The 13,378-nt window shown below is 40.9% G+C and overlaps 1 protein-coding gene across 3 annotated transcripts in view; it reads left to right on the top strand.

The window, feature by feature from the left end:
- DAG1 (dystroglycan 1) overlaps positions 1-13,378 on the top strand; it is a 193,286-nt gene that overhangs the window by 166,725 nt on the left and 13,183 nt on the right. For all 3 annotated transcript variants that reach the window (XM_063426119.1, XM_063426117.1, XM_063426118.1), the window contains one exon: positions 951-1,308. In XM_063426119.1, the coding sequence (XP_063282189.1) occupies positions 1,030-1,308 (279 nt within the window). In that variant the 5' untranslated portion in view covers positions 951-1,029. The remainder of the gene's footprint in view (positions 1-950; positions 1,309-13,378) is intronic.

Genomic DNA, 13,378 nt, shown 5'->3' with positions numbered 1-13,378 from the left:
TAGCTTGAATCCACATGCATTTTCTCAGAGCTCTTTGACTCTGCTTTGACTCTATTGCATATGGTGAATGGCACAATCTGCACTATATTGTCTTATTTAAAAGCCATAAGGTCACTTTATTATAGCGCCAGCATTACTTGCATGTTTATGTACGGACTAGAAGTTTTCAAGATTTAAGCCATTAGAGTTTGACGTATTGTTTCCCGTTATATTATTACAGACTAAAATGTAAAATTCACTTGTCCGTTTTCACATTCCTTATTTGTATAAACAAACCCTTGAATAACTTAAGGAGTTAGGGACAAGATACATAAAGCGCTACATAAGAACTGCTCAAAATGTTGAACACCAGCATGTCAGTAGGTAGTGGGGACTGCAAAGCTGTTTTATCTGTTAATTTTACCTTTGCCCGTCTCACTCCTGTGAAAAAAAAACCTTTAATTTTTCTCAAGTTTATTTAGACACAGTAGTTTTGATTCTATATCCATAGAAACCACATTTAGGCATTCAGTACTTTTCATAAACCCTGACTGCAAAATGGTTGTACAACTGAATTTTTCCTTTGACATGCAGAATGCAGCCCCTGCCACAGCGGGCCAGACGACTGGGAACACATGAGAATTCATTGGCAGAAGTGACTTGACCTTAATTTCTGACGATGCCGCTGAAGGAAATTAAAGCCAATTGCATGTTATGCTCACAGTCCCGGAAAACATTACTATTGCGTTTTTATGCCTTCAAGATGAAATCTGATGTTTTGCTGAATATAAGCTCTGTCTGTCAGGATTTTTCCCCACCTCCCTTTAGACAAGGCCTCTTGTTTGGTGTTTTGATGCATTATGTCTTTTCTTGTTTATGAATGTCACTTATCAGACGACTTCAATTTGTTGTCCGAGAAGAGATCTGAGATTAACGTTAATTTACTATTTCTTTCTTTTGTTCCTCCCTAGGATGTCCGTAATGAGGGAACAGCGTGTCCAGTGAGACTTGCAAACTTGCTTCCTGTATATTTTGTTAGAAGACGCCAAAATGAATGTCAGACTTGCTGCACTTTCTCCTCCCTTGTTGAGGACTTTAATGGTGCTGCAGTTGGCCTCCTCTGTTTGGTCAACCTGGCCAAGTGATCCTACAGATGTTGGTCGAGACTGGGACAATCAGCTGGAGGCTTCAATGCATTCACTCTTCCCTGAGGTCAAAGAGACTGTAGCACCAATGACTGGGATTCCAGACAGCTCTGCTGTAGTTGGCAGACCTTTCAGGATAGTAATTCCTACTGAATTCATTACCTCTCCTGAAGAATCCATTAAGGTGAGAGTGCATTGTGGTTATGTGAACTATGTATATTCCTTTACAGTGTGAATTTAAACTTGGTGTTTTTGTCTGCTCACCTTACTGTAACACTAGCATTGACGAGGTACATCTGCAATCCAGTAGTGCAATGCATGTGCATTTTGGAATTACAATTTGAGTATTTAGGAACAGATTAGTGTAAGCTAGAACCACGGTAATACATATATTGTATCTATACATATTATCTCTATTTGATCTACCACATGGCATACATCAGATGCATCTTAAAGTACACATATGCATGTCATGTTCTTTAAATTTGTTTGCCTTGAGTTATATCATTTTTGAAATGTAGAGCTAGGCATTTCATTGGGGCACAGGTTTAATATTGTCAAATATTTCTGGTTTGCCATGCTCACTATCATGAACATCAAAACTAATTATAAGAGTACCGACCCCACTGAAATTGGGAAATCTCTGAAATACATTGCAGCTGCAATTTGTCTTGAAATTAACTCTGTTACACTTTATAGAGCAGATAATCCACGTGCTTTCTGTGCTAACAAATGCATAGACTGAATTTTAATCCTGAATTTGTTCTCATTTAACCCCTTAACGCCGTTACGTCATACCATGCCGTCCCGCATTAAAAGGGCTTTAAAGCCGTTGCGGCGGCATGGTACGTCGTAACGGCTTAAGCCCCCAGGAGGAGAGGTGTACTCACCTCCGCCGCGATCCTCTTCTGGGGGGCTGCCTGAGAGCCCAGGCAGCCCCCCTCCGGCAAATGAGGCCCCCGGGGGCCATGTGATCGCTCTTTGAGAGCGATCACATGGCCCCCTATATACATATAATTACATAAAAGATTACATTAGTATACACGTATAATTTAAATACCTATAAATGCATATATATTAAAATTCTACGTGTATATTTAAATAATCTTTTAACGTAATTATGTGATTTGATTAAAATTTGATTGACATGCCTGACAACACAGGGAGAAAGTGCATAGAATTTAATTCGCAAGCACTATATTTGACCCTGTAACTCTCCAAGACACCATAAAACCTGTACATAGGGGGTATTGTTTTACTCGGGAGACTTCGCTGAACTCAAATATTAGTGTTTCAAACTGGTAAATTGTATTACAACGATGATATTTTAAGTAAAAATGACGTTTTTCGCATTTTTTTTACAAGCGAACTGCACTTTTATGGACTATATTATTGTTGTAATATGTTTTACTGTTTTAAAACACTAATATTTGTGTTTAGTGAAGTCTCCCGAGAATAACCGTACCCCCCATGTACAGGTTTTATGGTGTTTTGGAAAGTTAGAGAGTCACATATAAGGCTTGCATTTCATTTTTTTTCACATTGAAATTTGCCAGATTGGTTATGTTGCCTTTGAGAGCGTATGGTAGCCCAGGAATGAGAATTACCCCCATGATGGCATACCATTTGCAAAAGTAGACAACCCGAGGTATTGCAAGTGGGGTATGTCCAGTCTTTCTTAGTAGCCACTTAGTCACAAACACTGGCCAAAGTTAGCGTTCATATTTGTTTGTGTGAAAAAAGCAAAACACGAATATTTGGCCAGTGTTTGTGACTAAGTGGCTACTAAAAAAGAGTAAACATACCCCACTTTCAATACCTTGGCTTGTCTACTTTTTTAAATGCTATGCCATTATGGGGGTAATTCTCATTCCTGGCTACCACACCGTCTCAAAGGTAACATTACTAATCTGGAAAATTTCAATTTGAAAATGGAATGTTCAATATTTGACCCTGTAACTTTCCAAAACAACATAAAACCTGTTAATGGTGGGTACTGTTGTACTCGTGACACATCGCTGATTACAAATATGTGCATTTTTTTGCAGTAAAACAGTATTATGACATTCACAGTTAAAATGTCAGACGGAAATGCAAATTTAAAAAAAATCTTATTTTCTCACATTTTTTTTAAATTTTATTCATAATAAATTATGTTCCATATATGAATAGTTAATGATAAATTAAAGCCCTGTTTCTCCTGAACAAAATGATATATAATAAGTGTGGGTGCATATAATTTGAAAGAGGGGAACTACGGGTGAACAGACATATAGCGCAAATTCTAGTTTTTGTTTCCGTTTTGTTTTGATCAGAACGTGCACTATTGACTCCGTCCTGAAGGGATTAACATGTATACTGTTCTAAGGAATTAAAATAAATAAATCCTACAAATATGGCCAAACCTTGTTGCAGCACACGCAGTGAGTGCTTGTATTCATTGTGTTTGCTGTCATGGGCAGGGAGCAGGAGAATACTCTACTTTAAGGATGTCTTATTTGTTTCGCCAGCACTGTTTGATACATTTCTATACCTACCTGTAGCTGAATTTGTCCTCCTCATGTTTTGTGGATGACTCTTACTTCTCCAGTATAATAGTCATCCTTTTTATTTTATCAGGAAAGTTTACTTGCCAAAGTGCACCTGTCATTACGAACACAAATTTGGTATCACTTTAAAGAGGCACTCTCCACCCCCACCCTCCGAAACTACAACTGCGTCACAAGCAAGATATACTGAGACAAAGTACAGGCTACATTGTCTCTATATTTACTTCGCCGGACATTTCTAAATAGTGGGTGCAGCTATCTCCGTCTAGCAGTGTCATTTCCACAGCCATCACCAGTGAGGGCTGCAGGGAATTGGCTTTGTCTATGGAGGGTCTTGCGGGATCCTTTATAAACATCAATGCTATAGTCTCATGCCTGCGCAAGAGTTCAGCAGTGAAGTCTGCTCCTGGAAGTGCTAAGGCTAGAAAACCTGCCGAGGGAAAATAACCGCACCCAAGAGACAGGTTTTGGTAAGAAAATCTCACCTTTGCCTTTACCACCTCCAGGGGCGATATCACCGTCGGGGGTCTTCATGAATTTTGCAAGACAGTGACCGTACCGCTTTAAAGACAATACAATTTATTCCAAGTACATTGTGCTACACAAAATGTATAGAAAAGCAATTCCATTTAAGTCTTCTTTTTGGACCATCCAACGACTATAAAAACTTGGTGAATCGGAGAGGTGGTATCTCAAACACACACACTCACTAGGAATTGTGGGATAGTGTTTTTTTGTTTGTACTTGAAGATTATTATAATTCAATGTGGCCAGTGACTTGGTGTTCTCAAATGTATTTGAAAGATAAGCAACTTTTACATATAAGTTCTGCTAGCAAATTGCAGGCAAATGCCGGGTTGAAATATACCGCTGCTGCTGCCTTATAGGAACCTCGGTAAGCCATAAGACGCCTCTTGCATATAGTGTGACAGTACTTGTTTTTCCACATGAATGATAAACGCTTGCTGTAGTGAATGGAAATGGACAAAGGCTTCCGATCAAGGCAAAGTGTCCTGTAAAGATTGTATCATTTAAATGACAAATTATATTTTTGCAAATGATCATGCGCCAATTACATGCTACTCCTGTTCTATCCTTTTCTGAACTTCCATCTGCTGCAGTGTAATATGACACAGCATTGTACACTTTCAGAAGTATAGTAACTTTGTGCAAATGCTCCTATTTCTAGAACTCCTTGGGCGTTTGGTCGAGTGTAAATGTTTCGCATTTACTGGATAATTCAATCAGTGCTGTCACTCATTTGAAATCTTAAAAAAAAAAAATATAAAAAAAAATCCTCCTCCACCTCAATGCATTTTTTTGTCTGTTAAGCATGAAATATGGCTTTCACAGCTGCTAAGAAATGCGTACACCAAGTAAATGCAGATGAGCGGACGTCAGATGAGGGTATGCAGCTGTTACAAAACTATAAACCCCAAGCAATCTCCCCTAATTACCAGTATTGTAAATGTATTGGGTTGGTGTAATGTGGCGGATTTAACAAAGATGTTGTTAAATCATTCACGTCAGCCTCTATCCCACCCCGCCCTCTGTGTGCCCTTAAGTTGATGCATTGGTTTTAACCCCTTGCAACATTTCTCTAAATAACAATATTAAATCTGATTTTTAACTCTTTTAAAGTTTTTTTTTTTTTGTGTGTGTGTGTGTGTTCTGTATATTGCAAGGGAATAAACCAACACACAAAGATTATATGGCCTATTTACGGTAACCCATATTATTGTCCCTAAATATGGCTAAATATGAACGGGAGGGGGAGAAGCACATTCCACACTAAGCAGTACAAAATGTATTTTTATAGGACTTACTTTTTCTTCTTGTTGTAAACAATTCTAGAAACAGTGTGGACTTTGTTTGTTTTTTTTAAATTTGCTGTAAATATTTCAATATTGCATTTCCTGGAAAGATTTTCCATTTTGTTTTGTTTGTGTTTTTGCGACATAAAACAAACATATTGTACTGTTGAAAATACTGCACAACATTCATTTGGTTGTCCTGAGTCAACCTTCATACTTTTGAATGAAATAAATGAATTCCAAGGAATAATTATGCAAATGAATCTAAAATGGCTCCGCCAATTAGAGTAAGTACTTGGAAATTCTCTTCTTTGTTTTTCACAAAACCTGGCAGGAAGGTCTTCCTAACTGTTTAAGTTGGCAATATTGTTTAAAGGAACACTCACGTTGAAAATAAATGCATTCTTTTTAATTGGAGAGTTCCCGTTTGATGTATATTTTTGATGCCTTCATTTTCACACTAAAGAAGTTAACATAATTTATCTTGCCTTTATTCCATTGCCATCAGTCTCCTTACTGCAGCTCTGATCCACCTTCTGTGAAGTTGTCACTACTAATGATATAAGTCCACACAAAATGCTTCTCAGAGAGAAGCATTGGGACACATCGTACATACATTCCAATTAGGGATCGACCAATCTCAATTTTCCAGAACCGGTGCCGATATTCTGTATATTTTAAAGTTTTGACAAAGCAGCGCAATTTCTACACAAATCTGGCATTAACTGAATATTCTGGGAGCAATCACACTCCTGTCATTCTCAGGCAGCCAGTACCAGTTAGGATCCCAGCATGTACAGTGTTATTACTGATGGGAGACTCCTATCAACCTGGAGGCAGATGACGGCGTGCAGTGGCTGGGAGAGGTGAGTAAGTTATTGGTAATATCCGTAACTTACAAGGACGAGACAGATAATCCAATATATGCCTAATATCAGCTCTAATAATCGTCGGAATCAACAAATAGTCTATCCCTAATGCCAATCTTCACAATCTGCTAACAATGGTTGGTTCAAAATGAGTGACACAGCTCCAAAATAGTTATTTTACATTCTATATTCTTGTCTTGTAAATGTTGCCTAGCTTTTATAGTCCTCAGGTTTTTGGAGATCAATTCTGAACGCCTTGTTCTTTATGGTGACAGTTCTGATTCTTTTCCCCACATTTAATATTCTGTAATTCACATGTAAATTCTCAATAAAAGTTTTACCTTTAAAAAAAAAATAAAAAAAAAATAGAAAGGAAACCCTTCCAGCTGTGAAGTTACTAAAGTGGGATCTTTATAAGTGACTTTCTCTAGAAGTTATCACTTTATAATAACTCTGCAGTGACAGGCAGTGAACATCTAAAGAACTTCAGCAAGCTGATGTGTTTTAGATCTTTGGAGTGTTCCTTTAAAGAGAACTTGTCATGAACGCTTTGCTATTGCACACTTGATGTTTTGTCTAGCAGTATTAATGATACAATGTATTGCTGTAGTTTAAAAAAAAAAAAAAAAATACTTAAAGGGACACTGTAGGCACCCAGACCACTTCAGCTCATCAGCTATGCTGATAATTGAATCAAATGTATTTGAAAGATAAGCAACTTTTACCTACCGTATTTTTCGCTCCATAAGACGCACCTCACCATAAGACGCACCTAGTTTTTAGAGGAAGAAACCCAGAAAAAAAATATTCTGAACAAACTGTCCCATAGTGTTTCTTACTATGGGACAGTTTGTACAGAATATTTTTTTTCTCCCCTGTCCCATAGTGTCCCCCCCTCCCATAGACTTCATCTCCCCCCCCTCCCCATAGACTTCATCTCCCCCCCCATAGACTTCATCTCCCCCCCCTCCCCATAGACTTCATCTCCCCCCCTCCCCATAGACTTCATCTCCCCCCCTCCCCATAGACTTCATCTCCCCCCTCCCCATAGACTTCATCTCCCCCCCCTCCCCACAGACTTCATCTCCCCCCCTCCCCACATACTTCATCTCCCCCCCCTCCCCATAGACTTCATCTCCCCCCCTCCCCATAGACTTCATCTCCCCCCCTCCCCATAGACTTCATCTCCCCCTCCTCCCCATAGACTTCATCTCCCCCTCCTCCCCATAGACTTCATCTCCCCCTCCTCCCCATAGACTTCATCTCCCCCTCCTCCCCATAGACTTCATCTCCCCCTCCTCCCCATAGACTTCATCTCCCCCTCCTCCCCATAGACTTCATCTCCCCCCCCCTCCCCATAGACTTCATCTCCCCCTCCTCCCCATAGACTTCATCTCCCCCCCCCTCCCCATAGACTTCATCTCCCCTCCTCCCCATAGACTTCATCTCCCCCCCCCCTCCCCATAGACTTCATCTCCCCCCCTCCCCATAGACTTCATCTCCCCTCCTCCCCATAGACTTCATCTCCCCTCCTCCCCATAGACTTCATCTCCCCCCCCTCCCCATAGACTTCATCTCCCCCCCTCCCCATAGACTTCATCCCTCCCCCTCCCCATATTCTTCTCTCCCATACTGTCCCCCTCCCCTTGTCCCATTATTACTTACCTGTCTTGTAGCGTTGGCCGGCAGCACAGGGCGCACCGCGGTAGTGGAACTTGAATTTCATGTTCCGGTTTCCGGCGGGATTGAAAGGAAGTGCGCACTCAGCTTGTGCACACTTCCTTTCAGTCCCGCCGGAAACCGGAACATGAAATTCAAGTTCCACTACCGCGGTGCGCCCTGTGCTGCCGGCCAACGCTGCAAGACAGGTAAGTAAAGCTTCATATTCGCTCCATAAGACGCACAGACATTTCCCCTCACTTTTGAGGGGAAAAAAAGTGCGTCTTATGGAGCGAAAAATACGGTAGTTAAGATATTGAGACAAAGTAGAGACTACTTTGTCTCAGTATTTCTCCTACGTCAGACCTTTCTAGATGCTGGGCGGAGCTTCTGCCGTCTAGAAGTGTCTATTCTCAAGCCATCTCGTGGAATTCTCCATAGACCTCAGTGCTGTACACTCACACATGCTGAAGAAGATGGCAACACCAGCGAGGGACAGGTTCAGATAAGTAAAATTCACCTTTGCCTGCACTCCCCTCTCTTGCCACAGCCACCAGACACTCCGTGGCAATGTCACCTTCAGGGGTATTTGTCATTGATGCAAAGTCACCAGACAGTGACAGTGCACTTTAATTTACTTTACAAAAAGCAAAGGACTATTAAACGGAGACCAGCCAGCCATTGGTGAACTACGAATACCACACACGTTTGCCGGTTTAGGCTGGCAGGGAAAGAGTGGAGGGCTTTAATTGACTTCCCCTGAGCTAGGTTAGATTTGTTTTGTAGAAAAGTTATAAATATTTTGTTGAAGAGAATGCAAAGAAACCTAAAGGAAAATATTAAAATCGGCCTTGTGTATATGCAGGTCCGTATTATCCATGTCCCTTTTAGTTTACTGTAGGGATTTTGCTTGAAAGAGGCTGTGGATAATATTTCCCATAAAAAACTTGGAGCTTCCCCTTGCACCCATAGTCTGTGCCCTCTCCAGCCACCTCAATCATGTCTGTGCTTTATCAATATCATTTCTTTCTCTTGTGGACAGAGGTTAGTCAACTGAGGGAGCTGGAGGTGGTTTATCCAAATACTCTCTGCCAATAGCTTCTTTATACCATTACCACTACACTGAGCTGTAGGGAGCATGGTTCTTGTGGTGCACCTATAGGGGAATTGTTGTTTCTCTAAATTTAATATATTTGTATTTATTATTATTTATATAGCGCCATCAGATTCCGTAGCGCTGTATCCCCTATCATTTAGAAATGTGTGTTGTGAGCTCTTCCAACATGGCTCCCTGTCAGCCATTGCTCTGCACTTGACACTTGGCAATTGGTGTAGAGGAAAGCAAATAAATAGCTGGGGAGCGGTATTAAAGTGATGTGTTATAAAAAAACAAACAGTGCAAAGTTGTAAATGGGAAGGAGCCTCCGATGGATTGAGCCTACTAGTTACTCACACTTAGTACTTTCTAACCAATTATCAGAATACAACACTTTACATCTCCATTAGTTTGTTTTATCCTGCTCCAATGCAATGGATGGGCTGTGCTTGTACAGACCTAGATGTCAGTTGGTTAATCTTTAACCTTTATATTACCTAAACATAAACGTTTTGTATTTTACAGAATGAGATTCAGCCCGTAAAGCCTCACTCACTCTCATGCTGTAGAAATGATTTACCAGCCTAGAGGAATGAGGAATTAATCTCTCTCCCAGAAGCCAATAGTCACTGATATAATTTGTTAATGATTTAACCCGTTATGGTAAGATGGTGCCTCCTTGCACCATAACAATTTCATTGCAATAAAGCAGTTACGGTGCTAGAGGTGTCCCTTTAAATATTGTTAATCTGTGTTTTCATTTTCGGGATTCTCCCAACTCTTCAATTTGTTAAATTTCTTCAACTAATGTATTGGATGAGGTGCCACAGAAATTGAATTTTATGGTATAAAGTTTTCTTTCCGTTTTATACTCATGTCTTAGTTATTTAATTGGAGGCTTCGCGTCCTGTGTTACATTGATAGTTTTTGCAGTTATTTTCCATAACGAATGTTCAGACACCCACCATGTAAAAACTGTGCCAAAATATGCGTACTTGCCCACTATCCATCTTACATGCTTGCTACACCTCAGCTTGTGTGGTGTAATTTGTAACAATGCAATTATTACATTGATGTAGTTTAACGAATATTAATTGGGTAGTACTTCCCTTGGCCCTTTGGAAACTTACATGTATGTTGCTGTTTCAAAAGGAAATTCCTCATAAACAATAAAGCTTAAAAGGACATTATCTAGGAAACAATGGGTGTTTGTGCTTGTGAATGGGGTGTGGCAGAGTAATTTAGTTTTGCAAAGAAAGTATTCTTTGTTTTAATATTCTCCTTTTCTTCTTGCTTACCAAATGCATCCCTTGGTTTGTCTTTTTCCTGTCTGACAACTACTGCTTAATGTTTATGGCCTTCCTTCTGCAACGCTTTTACACATAGGTCAACGATTTGGTTAATGATATACGCAAGATACCTCTTGAAATAATGATGATTGCACGCAGTCTTAACCTCTGTGAGATTTAAATGGTGTTTTTGGTTAAGTGAAGTATCTTAACACAAACAATTTGCAACAAAAACAATTCAATTACTGACACTCCAAGCACCATATGCTCTTTGCATAGGTTATGATACAAGGACGTTTCCTGTCAGCATACAGTGTTCAGTTAAAGGAACACAATGGTGCTTAAAGGAACACAATAGTGTTAGAAATACAAAACTTTAACTCTTAAATACTGTAGAATCTGCTGGTTTGCTGCAATACAGTAACTTTTTTTCTCATTATTGTTAAAATTATTAGCTTTTAAATTTTTGTGTTTAATGTGCATTGTAGTTGAATAAATACTACAATAAATAAACAAACCGGTAAGCTCATTTACCCTTGAAAATCAATTTAACTAGTTAGTAATTGGGATACATTAAATCTTTTTTTTTTTTTCACGTGCAAAGGGTGACAAACAAGCTTGAAACGCTACGATAGCTGTATCAAGCACATCACAAACAATCGGCATAAAACAGTTACATGGCTTTATATAGACTGCACAATTTATATTTAGTTAATATTAGAATCGTAGATATTCAAACTTAAGTCATGAAATAGAGGATAAGTTAGCTTAGGACTAGCGTGTGTGCTTATCTTGCCACTGTTGCGTGCCTGAGTGAAGGTTGGGCTCTCTCGGTGGCCCTGTTTCTGTCAGGCAGTTTTGTGGTTGCGGGTATGACTGCTGCAGTGGGACTGCGTGTAGTACCCTGCCCTTAGGCCCGTAAAATTAAGTGTGCCTTGTGTCAATATAAGGTATCTAAAATAATGATAATAACTCATGAACCAAAATGTAAGGGAACAGGTAACTTGTGCACATTAAACTGTCGTGCGTTTAGAGTTCCTCCACTTAAGCCCTTGGGGCAAGTCTATGGGCCTGGGGACCCGTGGAGAGCAAGATGTGGCCTAGTTAGCCATCAGAGTCCTGTCAGGTTGTGGCTGCTGTGCTCCTATGTGATTCGAGCCGTTGGGGGACAAATGGTAGTGTCGTCGCTGGGTCCCTTATCCCGGATGTAGCGGGTATGGTGAGTTGTCCTGTCTTAGGCCCAGTGTGGGGAGTAGGTCCCTCGTGCCCTGCATATCTTGGATGGTGTACTAGGAGTCCCCATGAGAGAATTGTAGTGCGCGTGAGCCCCTCCACTTGGAGTTGATGTTTTGCGCGCGGAGAAGTGCCGTGAAGGGCTGGAGGGTACGGCGCCAGGCCATTGTGGACCGTGAGAGGTCTGTGTAGAATGAGAGCAGCAGGTCTGTGCGTATTTGGGCCATATCCATCTGAATAGCTCGTTGGACCGGCCAGCAGGTCCTTCATAACCGCTATGGTGACCGGGGGTGAGTCGGGTCGTGAGGGAGTGGGGAGTGGGGCCTTTGGTGCGGGCAAGGGCTCTATCTCCGTTCCGGTCGTAAAATCATCAGACTGTCGGAGCTATCATCATGGAAGGCGGCCGGACTTACTTCGGTCCGGGCCTGTCTCCAGAGGTCTCTGATGCTTGCGTTCTGCCGTGGCTTGTCCGGTTTGGATTTTTTTTTTTCGCCCCATCTCATTCGCTGCAGCCAGCCCTGCTGTTTTGCTATCGTTGTGCAGAGTCTGGGCGCTGTAAATAGGGTGAAAGTGGCTGTTTTGTCCGGAGCTCAGGCAGCGTGCGGCCATTCAGCTCCGTGGCTTAGCTCCGCCTACATTCAGTCTTTGCCTACATCAACAATTTTTCAATGTGTTATTTTTTTTGTTTTTTTTTAAGCAGTGTTCTGTCTTTGTTCTACAAAATTTATATGATGACATTAGCTAACACTCTTCTGCTATTTAATAAAGAGGTCATCTTGCTTGACATGTAGGACTACTTGGAAACAAAGCAATGCCTAACCAGAACCTTTTACCGTTTTAGAGAGAGAGATTGATTATCCAGCTGCCTCAAGTAGAGGCAGCAAAAATTTGCATCATGCACTCATTGTAATTATTGTGTATGTAGGGCACTTTTATTTAGTTATTTTTGGGAGGGTAGGGGTGAAGAGGATGGCATTGATCCAGTTAAATTTGTTAATGTTATGAAAGCCACTGATGTTTAGGACTATAATTGTCCTTAAAATGAAAACTACATGGAGTTAAGTTGGGTTGTTTTTAACTACAGGGTATATGATATATTTCTACAGCTGCAATATATACATCTTTAAATAATCTGTCAAATGAGTGAAATTGCAAGAAAAGCTATCACTATAACATGAGGTTATGGGGATGGAGAATTTCAGATAAATATATATTGCGTCTTTCCTTCCATGGGCACCACCATGCAAGTCGACATTTTAATAAACAAAAAAATACCTATATCGTCCACTAAAACTAGACTAGAGTATTGGGAAATGCAACTGATATAAGTATTTGTTTTCCGTACCATATGCATTTTTTCCACCACTGTACTCACAGGAAGCAGGTGAGAAGGGCTGAGGCTCGGGAGGCTCTGCTTCCTTTCAAGGTAAGTATAGTGTGGAATGGTGGACGGCGTGTTCAGCCGTTTTTTTATGCCGTCTTGTCCGCGCCAGGTGCCGGTCAGACGAAGGACGCAGGCGTGCGTCGGCTGGGAGGTCATGCGGTGGAAAGCACGTACAGGTTACGTTGCGTTCCACCAGGGATTCGCGGAGCGCTAGGCACATGCGCAATGCGAACCTGGATTCAGGCGCCAAATCTGAACTTGGCGTTTTTCGTTCAGTGGCTACAGAACTTAAAGGAGCAACTTCCAGCAGCAACCTCTGTTTGCCAGGAGCTATCAGATCTGTTGCAAGTGTGTTTCTCAC

Source organism: Pelobates fuscus, chromosome 7 (genome assembly GCF_036172605.1).
Source record: "Pelobates fuscus isolate aPelFus1 chromosome 7, aPelFus1.pri, whole genome shotgun sequence".
Classification (NCBI taxonomy): Eukaryota; Metazoa; Chordata; class Amphibia; order Anura; family Pelobatidae; genus Pelobates; species Pelobates fuscus.
Note: the sequence above shows the minus strand (reverse complement) of the source record. Positions and strands in the feature narration are given on the sequence as shown.